Raw genomic sequence first — 16064 nt, 5'->3', positions numbered from 1 at the left:
TTTTTTCCAAAAAAAGCAATGCTGCCCCATTGCTGGGTAAGCCCCAAGCAGATGGTTGGGTAATTCCCACGACACAAGTACCAGGGCAGAGTTTTTAGGATTGAGAGGGTCTGGCTCCCCTGCTGGCACCAAGCAATACTTAGTTACACTCAGAGAGGAGCTCCATCTACATCCATCCACCTCAGCCCAGGCTCTGCCACTGGCTGGTCTCTGATGCAATCTGTCCTGACTGCAGTGTTGCTGTATGTTTGTCAGGTGTTGACCAGGACCTGAACTGGACTCTGTAGGGGGAAAGTGAGTTAGGTTATGCCACCACATGTGGCAGCCCTACAAAGAAGGGGCGATGGGAAGTGATCAGAAAAGGCTTCCAAGGTAGGCAGGGCTTGCCAGGTGACCTTACTCTCCAGGGACAGATGCTGCTGCTGGACAGGTGTGACTGGAATAGGGCCTGGAGCCACAGGCAGGGCCCAGATCACAGAGCCCTGCAGGCAGAGCTAAGGAATCTCAGCTCTCTCCTGAATGCAGTGAGAGCCACTGATGAACTCTAGATAGAGTCTTCCCGCAACAGGTGGATGCCAGATCATAGGTGGAGGAGGTTTTAGCTTCAGTTCAAATGAGAGATTAGCAAGGAACCACCATCATGGAGGGAGGACAGAGACAGCATGGGAGACATTAGCTCAACGATATGGGCAGGACTCGGTCACCAGTGGAGTAGGGGTGGCACAAGCATCTGTTTTATAGCCAGCCCCAGCAGAGGCCAATGGCTAATATCAGATTGCCTTTCTCAGCATGCCCCCATCCCCAAGGGCCAAGGGGCAAAGAAAAATACCAAGGGGGTTCTCCTGGTCAAACGAGCTGATCAAGGCTGGACAGGGAAGAGCTGAGAAAGGAAAGGAAAGGAAAAGGCCTTAGAGTACCCATTTCATTAAAATTATCTGTTTAACAGTCTTTTCCAGCAGGGATAGGTGGTAACCCACACACATGATGGACAGGCACTTCTGGCTCTTCAACCCTTAAGTACCTATTTAGCAGGCTTAATGTGCTAGGGGAAAAAACCAACATACAATAACACTGGAGCAGGAAATGCTGCATATTCATGTAGCTGCTGCCAGCTATGGTGTAGGAATCACTTCAAGATGAGGTACTGATTCAGCCTGTGCTTAAAAGGACCCCAGCAACAATAATGGAGGAAATGACATAAATCAGCAGCAGTGAACATCAACTTAACCATGAGATTACCCCTTGGCCTTGCATGACAATTTCACCTCTCCTAAAAGGTATATATTTGGCTTTTCCTGCAGCACTGACCTTTACTTCTCTGGACCAGGGAAAGAGAACAGGAGAATAAGAACCTAAGTGTATGCAACAAGGCACTGGCATGAAACCCAGGCTGGGGTCTGCTGTAGGAGACGACAGGCAAAATGCCTAAGAACTCACTGCAGCACGGTGGCTCTGGTGGATCCTGACTTACACCAAAAACAAAAAAACAAAACTCCTGGAAGATAATATTTTTGAGAAAATCAGAGAAACTAATGTCAATTCTCTGAGGCAAGAAAATAACATTGTAGTTATGTAAGAAAATGCCCACAGTTTTTAGAGATGCATATTGAAGTATGTAGGGGGAAACTTCATGGTCACTGGAGTTTGCTTGAAAGTACTTAAGAACAAAAGAAAAAAGGCAGAGAGATGAGCAAATGTGGCAAAAAGTCTGGGGGACAGGGAAAGAAAGGCTTGGCGTACTGTTCCACTTAGGGTAAAGATCCTTGTAGGTGATTTAATACAGACTCAAACAATCCTCTGAGTGGCTGGCCCAGTACAGTCAACTGGTGAATAAGTGATCCCCTGAATTTAGCCTGCCAAGGTCTACGGGCAGCAAATTCTGACTGCTCCCTACAGTCCCAAATCATTCATGTGACAACTGGTACAGATTTCCAAACCTGTTTCTTTATCTGTAAAATGGGAATGACAGGAGTCCCTTCCTCACAGGCTTGTTCAAGGCTATAACAAATTAGTACCTGTGACATACTCAGAACGCATCAGGCACTTTTGCAGCAAAGAGTCAGGCAAAGTCAGTGATTACTGTTATCAATCAGCTCACTGGGTCACTGTGAAGGTCAAAGGAGTCAGTGCAGGTGAAGTGCTTGACTACTGCTTTGCAAGTGGGACCACTCAATAAATGTTAACTACTGGGCACCAAGAAAACCAGCTTTGGAGACAGAGAGGTATAGTCTGTTAGCAATATTGTATTAATTCATTTAATTCTCAAAACCACCCTAGGAGATCAGAACTACTATGATTTCTATTTTACAGAAGTAGAGTCTGAAAGCCCTGATTAAATCTTGGCTCTGAGGTTGAACAGCTCAGGCCAACTGTTAACCTCTCAGTGTCCTCATTTTCATTGTGATTCTCGCCACACTCCCCAACCCCACCATCAGGAAACCTAACTGGCAGGTCTTGGGCACTGTACTTAGCAAAGTGCAGGTGTGCAGCCAGTTCAGCAGGGTTTCTGGCTCAGACATCTACCCCAGAGAAGCCTGGCTGCAAGGCCCAGGAGGGCCACAGCCTCTCTAGTGTGCAAGAGCGGTTGCAGTTTCTGCTTCCCCTCACCTCAGAGATTAGTGTGACATATGAGAGGATTTCTGCAAAGTAGGAGATGAGACTGAGGTACAGAAACACATTTTTAGCAAACATACCAGAAGCAGTACGCAGAGTAGACTCAGGGAAGAGGGTAATATGTGGTGGTAATGGAAGTGGGGGCAGTGAGGGAGGTGATAATAGTAGTAGTGGTTGGAGAGGGGGCAGCAGCAATCAAAATGGTGGTGGCAGTGAAGGTGTGGAGGTGGTGGAGGAAGAGGGAGAAGCAGAGGTTGCAGAAGTGCAGGTGAACGTGGAGGAGGAGGTTATGGAGGATGGTGGAGATGGTGGTGGTGGTGGTGGTGGTGAAGGCGAAGTTGGTGATGGAGTTGGTTAAAGTGTAGGTACTGGAAACGAAGCTGGTGGTGGAGGGTAGAGGTGGTGGTGCTGGTGGTGGTGGTGGAGGCTGCAGAGGTGGAGATGATGACACAGATGGTGGTGGTGATGGTGGTGGGGGCAGAAGTGGGCTTGGTGGAGCAGTTGGTAGAGGTGGAAGTGGTAGAGGTGTAGTTGGTAATGGAGGTGGTTGCAAGTAGAGGAGGTAAAATTGAACGTAGATGTCAAGGTAGAGTTGGTGGAAATGGAGGTGGTGGTAGAGGAGGAGGAGAAGAAGTGGAGGTGGTGGAAAAGGAGGAGGAGGTAGTGATGAAGTAGGAGGTAGTGGTGGTGGAGGTGGTGGAGGACGAGAAGGTGGTGGTGGTAGTAGTGATGATGGAGGTGGCGGTGGAGGTGGAGGAGATGATGGTGGAGGAGGAGGAAGAGGTGATGGTGGAGGAGGAGGAGGAGATGATGGTGGAGGAGGAGGTGATGGTGGTAGAGGAGGAGGAGGAGATGATGGTGGTGGTGTAGGAAGAGGAGGTGATGGTGGAGGAGGAGGAGATGACGGTGGAGTAGGAGGTGACGGTGGTGGTGTAGGAAGAGGAGGTCATGGTGGAGGAGGAGGAGGTGATGGTGGTAGAGTAGGAGGTGATGGCGGTGGAGAAGGAGGTGATGGTGGTGGTGGAGGAGGAGGTGGTGGTGGAGGAGGAGATGGTGGAGGAGGAGGTGGTGGTGGAGGAGGAGATGGTGGAGGAGGAGGAGGAAAAGGTGATGGTGGTAGAGGTGGAGGTGGAGGTGGAGGAGGAGAAGGACGTGGTGGAGGTGGAAGAGGAGGTGATGGTGGAGAACGAGGTGTTGATGGTGGAGAACGAGGTGGTGATGGTGCAGCTGGTGGTGGTGGAGGAGGAGGAGGTGGTGGTGGCAATGATGCTGGTGGAGGTGGTGGAGGAGGAGCAGGAAGAGGAGGAGGAGGATGAGGTGGTGGTGTAGTAGTGATGGTGGAGGTGGTGATGAAGGAGGAGGAGGGGGAGAAGGATGTGGTGGAGGTGGAGGTGGCAGAGGAGGATGAGGTGGTGGTGGTGGAAGAGGAGGAGGAGGATGAGGTGGTGGAGGTGGGGAAGGAGGATGAGGAGGATGAGGAGGATGAGGTGGTGGTGGAGGAGGAGGAGGATGAGGTGGTGGTAGTGGAGGAGGAGGAGGTGGTAGTGGTCATGGTGGAGGAGGTGGTCGTGGAAGTGAAAGAGGTGGTGGTGGAAGTGGAGGAGAAGGGGGTGATGATGGAGGAGGTGGTGATGGTGGAGAAGCAGGTGGTGGTACCATTACTAACTTTTATGGCAGTACCATTACTAAAAAAAGGTGCTAATGGGCTAACCAGCTGGCGGTACCCTTCTCTGGCCTAACCTTATGAAAAACTTTCTGATTCAAAACTCTTCAAAAGTCCCTTGGGCTCAGATCCCTCACTCAGCAGGTTAAAGAGTGCTCCCCATGACGGTGGGAGGTGGGCCTCTTCCCCCAGGGAAGCTTTCCTGCTGTATTGTTTTCAGGTCATTGTTAGCAGTTCCCTCTGAATCCCCAGGCTCTGGCAGCTTCTCTCTATAGGCCTCTCACACTCACATCCTCACTGTAGGGGGCCCAGCTCTGAATCTCTGGTGCAGACTCTGGGCCTGACAAAGTGTAGGCCTCTCTCACTCGCAGAAGTACCTGCTGGCCACATCAGAGCGACCGCAGGAAGGTGGTGGCTCTACCAATGAGACACACCCCTCACTGAGCACGTGTCTGGAGACCTCCTCCTTCTCCAGTGCCAGGAAACCTGAACCCTACATGGAATCCAGCTTCAGTCTCCATGACGATGCAGGACATGCGCCCTTGACACAGCTCACAGGGCCTTCACGCCAGTATAAGCGAGGCCTCACTTTGTCCTCAGTGTCTCTGACAGGCAGCATTTGGCACTGCCAACCACATTCTTCCTGGACTCTTCTCCACTCACTGATGCGGGAGGCGGTGGGAGGCAGCGGGAGGCAGTGGAAGGCAGCGTGTGGCCATGGAAGAGCGGGCTCTGGAGCCTCGCGGATCTGACTTCATCTATCAGCCATGTGCACGGCTTCTGGCAGCTGCTTCAGCCTGCTTCCCAGCTTTTGCATTTGTAGAACATGTGTAATATAATTTACCTTACAGGGTTGCCGCAAGGATTCACGATGACTTGTGTAAGACGGCCTGGCACATAGCATATGCTCACAAAATTATTGTCACTGTCATTCTGTAGGACACAGAACTCCCTGTCTGATACTTCTCAATCATCTGCTGGTCATCTCTGCCTCATAAGTACATCCCTAGAATTAAACTCACAACCTTCCCCAAGTGTAGTGGCTCACCTAAATTTTCTCTTTCTCTTAATGGCACCATTATTCTTTCTCAGGCCAGCCTGTTTTCCCAGCTGCACCACCTGTGGCCTCCCTTCCCACAGAGCACCTCGCTGGGGCCAAGCTCTCCAGCCAGAAGCCCCAGTTTCTCCACGACCAGCCCTGCATGCGGCCCACTGACATCCTGCTCCCTCCAAACACAGCTCCCACCGAGAAGCCTTCTGGGCAAAGGCTCCCTCCTCCTCTGGAACCCCGCTGCGTCACTGTTTCCTGATTGCACACACACACGTTCCCTTCTTTATTCCTGCAAACATTTACTGTGCACCTATTCTATGCCAGACACCGCATCCCCAGCTCTTGGCGATGAATCACCTGATGAATCAGACCAGCAAGGACTGTGCCTCGCAGATGCAGAGCAGACAGCCACAGGCGCTAACAAAACAGAGTGTGGCAAGGGCTGGAATATGCACAGGGACCAAGCCTCAGCAGGGGACAGAAGATGGAGCAGCAGGCGATTCTGCAGTGCCTATGGGCACTCCAGTGAGGTGTAGCTCCACACCCAGCCCCCATCCTGTGCCCATGCCCCAGGTCTCACAGCGCCTGACACAGGGTTTTAGCAACTCTACTAGACTGAATGGATATGGAGCAACCCGGTCAGGAGAGGAGGCACTCAGAATTACAGAACTCAGAGGAGGCAAGAGCCCAGCGGGCCGGGTGCAGACAGATGTGGGCTCGCAGCGGGCCTGCTGCATTCCGGCTGTGTCTCTCCATAAGGCAAGTAGCCTCTCCCTACTGGTCTGTCCTCCAGTCGCACAAGGAGGTGAGACAAACACACAGATGGGCCTGGGAGGGCCTAGAAGAGGATGTTCAAGGCCTGTAAGGTCCCTAAGATTTGGAAAGCAGGCCCTGAGCAGAGCCTTGCAGGCCAGCGAGGAGGGTGCCTGGCAGCAAGGGGCAGCAGAGGCCATGGGACACCCCTGCTGGGCTGCCTTCCTCAGCTGTAGCCCACTTTTTATGAAGCCTCACATGCTGACTCTTTCCTGAGAGCACAGCCAGATGAACTCTCAGCAACTGAACACACCTGTAACTAACACCAAGGTCATGAAAGGAAGCCTTACCTCCCCACCACATGACCCCTGCTAGTCACTGCTACCCCCACAGGGTAACCGTTATCCCAGTTGCTAACACCATAGATGTGCTGTGCCGCTTTCACCCCTTCTGTAGATGAAATCACACAGTTTGCAGGTCCTCTTCCTTAGCCAGCTCCTTTGCTCAGCAGTGTGTCTGGAGTTCCAGCAGCAGCACCTGCAGCTGTGGACATCTCACTTTCATGCCAGCAGTGCTGAATACCACTGAATAACAGCATGAATACCACTGGCACTTGCCTCTCTCCTGATTTTCAGGACTATCATGAATGACACTACCATGGACATTCCACAGTCTCTCTTCTGGTGAACCTGGGGGCACATCTGACCGGGTGCAGAATGCTGGGTCCTGGGGCATACCCAAGTTCAGCTTTAAAAGATGCTGGCTATCAATATTCCACAGTGGCTATGCCAACTTACACCCCACCAATGGTGTCTTGGAGTTTAGGTTAAACCACATCCTTGTCAGCACTTGGAGCTGTCTGTCTTTTCCACTTTGGCCATTCTTCCAAGTGTGTAACAGTATCATGTTGTGGTCATAACTTGCATTTCCCTGATATGTACTGAGGATGAGCTTTTTTCACGTTTGCTGACCACACCTTTTCTTGTGAAGTGGAAATCCTATATTTAATTCCTCCACCAAACACCTTGTGTAGCTTGTGTTTCCCTACACATCAAGGGACAAGGCAGAGACCAGTGTGCCTGGGATAGGCACGTCTATTGAGCAGTGTCAGTGAGAAAACTGCAGGGCTATCGGGATCAGAAGATGGTCTTTTCTTAAGAAAACTTGATTGGCAGCAGGGAAGACAATGGGGGAAAGGGCTGACTGCTCAGAGGCAGGGCAGGGAGGCATCTGAAAGGTGCAGGGAGGAAGACTTCAATCCTGGGGAAAGGAGACAAAGTCCAGGAAGAATACATTTCTCCCTTTCTTCCTGGCTCGGTTTTTGACGCTAACCCTGAAAAAGACCTTCTCCACTTCATAGCTGCTGAGTTTGGATAAAGTGAGATGAAGCATTTTACAGAGCTGAGAGGTTCTCTAGTCACAGGAAGCCTGCATATGGGCATCCTCCCATCTGGCATCCTAATCCTCGGCATCTCCCTTCCCTCCCAAACCTGACTATGGGTATCATAAGGCAGGAGCCACAGCTGTCTGAGCCATCTCTGTGCCTGGCATTTAGCAGACTTAAATTGATGTGGAGTAAATGAAGGCTGGGCATTTATTAAAGAGGAGGAAGAGGACAGAAATAACATGAAAGAGAACTGGATACTGAGGTCAGGTACTCTGATGGTTGCTTTACACAAACTACTACTCACCCCAAAACAGCTGGCAGGTTAGTCCTAAATCCTCATTTCAAAGATAAGGAAACTGAGGCTACAGAATGTAATGACATGCTCAGGGTCACAAGGCTGCTTACATGACTGAGGCAGAAGTAAACTGAGGTCTGCTGGACCCCAAAGCCTACTCATCCCTACCACCCTACTCAGCTCCATGCTTGACTGCAGAAGACAAGGCCTTGGCCAGCCACAAGTGGTCAACTCCATGGGCTCTCAGGGTCTCCTTCAGAGCCACCCAGCACCGAGGTTTCTACTGGAAGACAATAAAGTGTGCTGGTTCTGAAGAGGCACAAGTCCCCCCTTAGCCCCATAATAGCTGAATCCAGGCACGGTGTGGGTGAATCCCACTCCTGGTTCTTTTGCTTCCTGCAGAAAATTACAAAGTGGCAGCTGAGCAAAGGCTCTGGAGCCAGGTGTGCGGTGGGAGCACAGCTAAGATGGCAAGGAGTTCAGCGGCCATGACTCAAGCCAGCACAGGCAGTCGAGGGTCTCATGTTCCTGGTCCATATGCCAGTATGGCAGATGCACCTGAATGTGTGTTTGGAGTTCTGAGCTAAGGAATCTGGGAATGGCCAACCCGGAGATCCATTCCTTATCTATAAGGAACATCTGAATCACCGGCCCTTGTGAAGTGAAAATATATGGAACACAGCTGTACAGGGCATTGAGGCCCTTTGTTTTGGGTTGAATCAAGCTTGTCCAACCCACAGGCCAGAGGTTGCATGCAGCCAAGGAAGGCTTTGAACGTGGCCCAACACAAAGTCATAAACTTTCTTAAAACATTATGAGATTTTGTGATTTTTTTTTTTTTTTAGCTCATCAGCCATCATTAGTGTTAGTGTATTTTATGTGGTCCAAGACAATTCTTCCAGGGTGGCCTAAGGAAGCCAAAAGATTGGCCACCCCTGGGTTTAAATAAAGGTTGCCAGGTAGAAGCTGTTAGGGAGAGTGCTAAGTGAAAATGCTATGGAAACTACATGCTCTTTGGGAGTAGTGGTTCGCTTGCTCAGCCAGCCATGGGGCCTTGCGGTTCTCCTGTCCATCCCACTGCCACTGGACTGTCCCTGTATGTAACTTTTCTGCAAATAAAACCCTATGTCTCATTTGCCGGCTCTGGGGCTCTTGTTTGAGCTCTCAAACATGGTGCCATCCCTATTGAAGTTAATAGGGGTCCCGTGCAAAGATGCCCACAGAAACGGACAAAGACCTTGTTCTATGACACTGTCAGATGTGCGGAAACACCTGGGGAGTGCATGGCCCCAGTCTGCTGGATACTGCAAGACCATCAGAGAAAAGTCTGATGCAGCCCAGAGAGAAGGCTTGCCCATCCCAGAGAGCAGGTGTTGGGGTCAGGCCACCGTTAATGATAAAAATCCATCTCAGCATGCATATACGTGTGCATGCACACATGCTCATCCATTAATCCAAACCTGAAGCACTGTGACATGAAACAGAGCCCCCAGTACTGCTGTGCACCAGGGAAGGAGCCAGCACTTGCCAGGTGTCTAGCACACACAAACACTTTTACAGGCGATACTTTCCTTAATCCTCCCATTAACTACCGGCAGAAAGCATTAGCATCTCCATTTTACAGATGGAGAAACCGAGCTGAAAGGAGGCACACTGACTGAATTGCTGTGTGGGAGCCAAGGCTCATAGGCTCTGGTGCCCACACGCCATCAGTTACACCACACTCAATGTCCAGGCTGCTTCTTCACGTGCCATAAGACCCTCACAAGTCCCCTGTCTGTGTCAACAGCTCATTGCTTTCTATAGGGAAATGGAAACAATATTGCTTACTTAGATCTTGCAGTGTGGCTGTGAAGAACAATTACTCAGAAAGATTATAAAGCACAGGAGCCCTACAAAATGGGATTTCCATGCTTAAGAATAATCATCTAGGAAATAAATACTGCAGACAAAAAGGTCCAGAAGTCTCTCCCTCCTTGAAAATGAGTCTGGATTTTGTGCAGGGTTTCCTTACCTGCCAGTCTCAACAGGTAGAAGGTGGAAGCTGACCGGCTACCACAGGTGGATGGCTGCAGGATTCCACTCAGCCCCTTGGATACACCACGACTCGGCCAACAGCCACAGGCATCAGCCTCCCCATCTCAACCTGCTCTCACCCGGGACTGTACTCTAAGCTGTTTTGGGTGGTCAAGGATCATGCAGCAGCTTATCCAACTTTCCCCCGAACAGGTTTTTACTGTCAATTTCTAAACTTAAAGGAAATGGGAGGGAAAAGGAAAGGGCTGTGATGATTGGAAAGTCCTGGAGCCGTGTGTACAGAAGCTGGAAATGTCAAGGTCTGCGAGTATTCAACGAATGAAAGTGGAATCGTGTAAAAGCAACAGCTAATAAAAAAAGATTGTCAGATGCTGTGTTTTCCATCTTCCCAGCCATTACAGGAATAAAATTATCCGTGGAGAAGATCGAAAACCTTTTTCAAAACTAATACAATTAAGCCTCATTCTTCTGCCTCCTTTCTGCCTCTCCCCCTGGCTCCCCTTTAATCCTCCTATCTCCCGCACCAATCTCCATTTCCTGAGATGTTGGAGGTGCTTTCCTTTTTTTTTATTATCACCAGCAAAATGCTGTGTTTAAGAGTCAGAAAGGAGATCATGCTTTTGCACCTCCTTCTGGAAGCATTTAATAACTCTTCACAATCATCTAGGAAACCTCAATTTTTAAAAAGCCTACACCTGCATATGTAAGGAGTTTGGACTTCATTTAATGAAGAGAAAGAAGTCTCATCCAGAATTTCCTCTCCTTTAGCAAAGCAGAGACTTGGTTTCTAAGAAGAGAACTAGGGTAGAGATGAGAGAGGAGAATGACAAGAGGAAAACGTATTTTAGAGAGGCAAAAATGCTGCGAGGCTCTTTCCCTTCCACCCGAAACAGACATGTACACGTGCCTCTAGCAGCCAAGCCCAGGGAGGGAAACATGAGGAGCACAAAGGAGACCAAAGAATTGCACAAATAAAAAAACAAAAACACAAACAAAAAAAAAACCCCTGTGCCTATGAACATATGGGAAACTGTGATAATGAGAGCTATGGCTGGTGGAATTTTTTTTTACCCTTTTCTGGGATCTCAAATCACAATCCTTGTCATTATAAGCAACAGTCAAACCTGTGCATGAGGCTGCTCTGTGAAAGATTTGCTTGTTAAGGGCCACTCGGAAAGTGGCTCAGAGGTGCACTGCCGTTCCTCAGACTGTGGGATATCACCATCAGCACTCTGTGTTCACAGCATGTCAACTCCGGCCAGCCCCTAAACACTGGCAAAGGTGGACAAGCAGGTGTTGATGGGGCATGGAAGAACCTCCCTCTTTTCCCCATGGCCTGGAAATCCAGAAACCCATGTTTCTGCCAGGCTCCACTGTGGCATGGCACAGGAGAAAACCCCTGTGGAAATCAGGCCCCTCAAGCAAACTGTCAATTTCAAAGCTCCAAACCGTGACAAATGATTTGCGAAGATTTGCCTGCAATAAGCTGATGGCTCAGGTTGCTTGGTATGCTGTCTCAGGCATGAGGGGGAACAATTTTTTTTTTAACCTCCCAACCATCCCCTCCCACGTTTTAAGCCATTTCTTTGAAAAATCTGTCATGATCCACAAATTAAACCAAAAAATAAGCAAGTTACCAAATGAATTTTCAAGAGTCGTGGTAGGGTTTTTTTTTTTTTTTTTAAAGGCATGATGATGTTTTTAAATCTCATTCATTTCAAAGACTTATCTTTAGAAAAGCAGCGAGTGTGCAGCCGTAGTGCACTTTGATCTTCCCGACTCCCAGGAGAAAATCAATAATACAACTTTAATGTATTTGTATAGCAAGACATCACGTTATTATTATTTTTACCAAATGCAGCTTAACTAAAGTGGAAAAGGTATACTGGGACTCAGCACCGCCCTGTGGTGAAAGTGAATTTTTTTCTAAAATTGAACTACTCTAGAGCCAGCCACATTCAACAAAAAAAAGGTGGGGCAGTGGGGAGACAATTAAAAACCAATTATCTCCATGAATGCAACTTGTTGAAAGGCTCTATTTGGGTGCCTGCTGCAGAACGCAGGAGGGCATGTCCAAGGAGTGACTGACATTTGGGTGAATGGGCACTGGGCCTGCGGACTCCTCTCTCCCCCTATGATGGTGATGTGTTCTGGTCAGATGCCTTTAGGACCTGGCCCCGAGGAATACAGCCAAGCAGGAGTCTTACCTTCCTCTCAATACGCCCCAGCTGCTCCTTGTAGAAGGTGTCACGGCGTCTTAGCTCTGCCTCTCTGCTCTCCAGCTCCCTGGCCTGCTTGGAAGAGAACAAAGCCCACATTAGCCAGCAGTGATGGTGCTGGAATGGTGCTGCAGGGAGAAGGCGACGGACATTTCTGCTCACATTCACAATGAGAACAGTAGCAATAATGAACTGAAAACCTTATGAAACGCCAGATCATTCACATATATTGTGCTTAATTTTCACAACAATCCTTCAAGGTGGGTAATTACTATAGCTGCTTCACAGACAAACAATAACATTTATTGATTATGGGAGTCCTGTTCACAGTGCTCCCACAGTTGTTTCCTTTGATCCTTACCATACTTCTAAAGGGCAGGTGGGATCATCATGATCCCCCACTACAGATGAGAAGCCAGATGACAACAGGGAGCCTAAGTAGCTGTCCGAAAGCTCACAGCCATTCAGAGAGTAGCTGGGGTCTGAACCTTGGTCAATGTAGGTGTGTCTGGCTGCTGGGTGTGTGGCCATGAGCCACACAGCTATGTGTTGGCCTTGGTGTCCTTATGCTTGGAACCAGCACCTCCTCTGGGCCGAGGCTACCAGAATGCTCATCCTGAAGCTTTCAGGGCCTGTGCCAGCAGGATGTCTATGTGAGGAATGGGACACAGGACTAAAGTGTTGGGCGAAGATGCCTAGCCATCAGCACCTCCTTAGGCTAGAGACTGTTCACACAAATAGAGCCTCACGCTCTGAGCTGGAAGGAGCAGGGATCCATGCCTGCAGGAAGACAGGCACAGAGTCAGCTGGAGGGGTGCTGCTCCCTCACCCGCCTGATGGGGATGGCTGAGTCCCTGTTGGAGCATAGGGCCAAGGGCCCTCCCTCCAGGTCCAGTTAGGCTGAGGGCTCAGCTTACCAGGGCAAGCAACCTGAGGCTGGCAGACCTCAGGTTGAACTCAGCCCACCCTTAACTAGCTAGGCGACCTTGAACAAGTTCCTGACCTCCAGCTTCCTCAGGTATGATGTGTAAAGCTGGAAGGGACACATAGCTGTACAGAAGGTTAAAGGAAACCCCAACAGAAGTGGGCAGGGTCTCAACAGGCCTCCATAAAGGGTCACCAGCACATGGCAGGGCAGGGATATAAGTCCCATCACTGGGATACTCACGTCCCGAAGTCTCCGGGGGCTTCCCAGGACCAGGCCCCAGGGCCCGCTTCTACCCTCCACGGGTCAAATGTGGAACAACTCCACACTGAGTGTCAGGGTGGAGACAGTCACAGGGGCCTGGGAGCTCAGGACTGCCTTTTGTGACTGTATGGAGGAATAACACCATCTGCTTGCTGTCTACCCCTGTGCTAGGGCTGTGTGTGCTCAGGTTCTCCGCTAAGTTCCTGATGGCACTTAATTAATTCTCACTAGCCCCAAGAGCACAAGCTAGCCAGTAGTAGACTGTGAACCTAAGTTCATATGACTTCCAAGTCCTGAGCTTTTTCCTTTTAAGCCACACTATGGTATCAGCACATGGGTTTGAATCACTTAAAAATATGGGGTAAGACATGAACCCAAGTTTTTGAAAGCCCATCTCCCTGGCAGTGCTACTCCTACTGACATAGAACCTTGCAGAACAACCAGCAAGATAGTTTGTAATCAGAGCTGACCACTCACCAGTGCTCCTGAGTGCAAAGTACCAGGAGAAAGACCCAGGCGAAAGGGCCACACCAGGCCAGTGGGCTTGGGTGGCTGGCTGAACCCCTCCCTGAGAGTTAAGTTCTAACACCAGCTCTATTACTGAGTGGCCTCTAGGAAGCCTGAGCAAGATGCTGTCTTGTCTGTTTTTTCCCCTTACCTGTATAAGGGAGAAGAAGTAATAACCTGGATCCCCAGGCAGCTGCAGAGGATCTAAAAATGCCAGGAAGGCTTCTGGAATGCCTCTGGAATGCCAACACTTCAGAAAAGCTAAATACAAACAGTGGGACTAAATGCCAGGAATTTCTCACAGGGCTTTTCAAAGTGTGCTGCTGAAGCTGTGTCCCAGGAATGCAAGCACGGCTAATCTGCGCTGGGCCTCTCAGCAGTCCAGCACTTAACTGTTACCAATCCCTGGTGCAGTCAGAGGAGAAGCTCGTCTGATGCAATTAAGCAGCCAGTAAAGGAAAGTCTCTGAGGGCTCTGGACCTGCCATTTTTTGACCAGCAGTCCCAGCCAAGCAGGAAGATGACATCTGAAGGCAAAACCATCATAAGGCTCTTCAGCTGCCATTCTCTACAGTTAAGTGAAGCAGCAGAGACAAGGAGGTGAGTCCACACGTCCACCACCATCCCACTGACACTGTGATGCCTCCTCTGGGCCGAGGCTACCAGAATGCTCATCCTGAAGCTTTCAGGGCCTGTGCCAGCAGGATGTCTATGCAAGGAATGGGACACAGGACTAAAGTGTTGGGCGAAGATGCCTAGCCATCAGCACCTCCTTAGGCTAGAGACTGTTCACACAAACAGGAAGAAACGTTGAGGACATCAAGGCCTACTTTTCTATTCATGTCCAATGCAGCACAATTCAGCAGTTAAGAATGAAATGAACTGTTTGGAGAGGGATGAGGCTGTGCCTCCCACTTGAATGAAAACTCCGCGATGTGCACCATATCCCCAACACCTTGGCTTCATCACAAGTAAGCCACTAGGGTGGCAAGCTCACCGCCTCTAATTCATCTGCTACAAAGCACCGCCCACCAGCTCTGCTCATCTGAGATTTAGAATGCAATCCCAATGACTGACAATGGACAAGAGGTGACACGACAAATGGCTGTAGAAACTGAGTATGACACAAATGCCTGAGTGTCAGTGCCTGGCCCAGAGCAGACACTCAAAGACCTGGCTGTGACGTATGGAAGAGCACATTGGGCAGCACCCGCCACTCCACACAGTTGCCCCGCAGTCTCATAGTGGCTTCCTAGCACTCATGAGAGGCCACGCAGCATGCAGCACAACTGTGGCTTCAGTGCCTGAGTGTGTCACTTACCAGAACACCATGAAGGACACCTCTGTGTGACAGACAGAACTGTAAAAGGGCTGAGGGCACAACAGGGAAGCCAGAGAGAGAATCTCTGCTATCATGAAGCTTAGATCCCAGTGGGAGATGCAAATGTGTGTGCAGATAAGTAATTTCAGAGAGATGTGCTGGGGAGACCATAAGACAGACTCACTTGTAGGGTTAGCGGGTTGCTATTTTCCCTAAGGAGATTTCCGAGACAGTGTTCAGGGAAAAATTTTGGAATTAAGAATGTTGTCTCTAATATAAAGGTAAAATATCACCATTATGAACGTGTACTCAGCAGATGACAGTCTTTGCATAGAGAATTGAGGGAATCTGCATGATTTGGTCAAGGACCTCCTCCAGTCAAGACAACACAGTGAGTTCACACTTTGATGCCTCTACCCTACTTCGAACACATAGCATTATAGATATGTGTTAGATAAATTATAGATAAATTATAGAACAGGTGACCAAAAAGACACAGACAGGTTCAAAAACAAGATTAAAGTGTCCAATACCAAACAGAAATGCAAAGCAGTGGGTGGGGCTGAAGCCACAGGCCTGCTGGCTCCAAGTCTGGAGCAGGCAGAGGCAGTCAGGAACCCTCTTTATCATGCAGGATCAGAATAAACCACATTCTGCACAAGCGGGGCCCTGAAGCCAGGCTGGCGACCTGCAGCCTAGGGATCTCCCTAAAATAAGAAGCTGATATAAAAAACTTCTGAAGACCTCCACTGAGGGACAGGGTTTTCAGTTTGCTTAAACCTAGAAAGCCCAGAAGCTACATATCCCACTCCTGGATGACAAATGAACCTAGTCACTCAGTTCCTGGCTCTGCAATATCACTAGGACCACTGTGGAGACAGGCCTCAGAAGGCCAAAATCAGACCTGGTCCCGCACTGGGGTGCAGGTGTAGGTGACAATAGAAATATTGAACTTTCCACTCCAAATGAACCTACAAACTGAATCTCAAATATGTGAAGAAATAGAATTTCTGAAAAGGCTACCAATAAA

General features: G+C 49.5%; 1 protein-coding gene across 4 annotated transcripts in view; it reads right to left on the bottom strand.

Moving 5' to 3' along the window:
• CHCHD6 (coiled-coil-helix-coiled-coil-helix domain containing 6) overlaps nt 1-16064 on the bottom strand; it is a 241147-nt gene that overhangs the window by 92586 nt on the left and 132497 nt on the right. For 2 of the 4 annotated variants that reach the window (XM_025377587.1, XM_025377586.1), the window contains exon 5: nt 12007-12093. In XM_025377587.1, coding sequence (XP_025233372.1) covers nt 12007-12093 — 87 coding nt within the window. The remainder of the gene's footprint in view (nt 1-12006; nt 12094-16064) is intronic. The other 2 variants (XM_025377588.1, XM_025377589.1) reach the window with 1 other exon arrangement.

Source organism: Theropithecus gelada, chromosome 2 (genome assembly GCF_003255815.1).
Source record: "Theropithecus gelada isolate Dixy chromosome 2, Tgel_1.0, whole genome shotgun sequence".
Taxonomy (NCBI): domain Eukaryota; kingdom Metazoa; phylum Chordata; class Mammalia; order Primates; family Cercopithecidae; genus Theropithecus; species Theropithecus gelada.
This window is presented reverse-complemented; position numbering and strand designations above follow the sequence as displayed.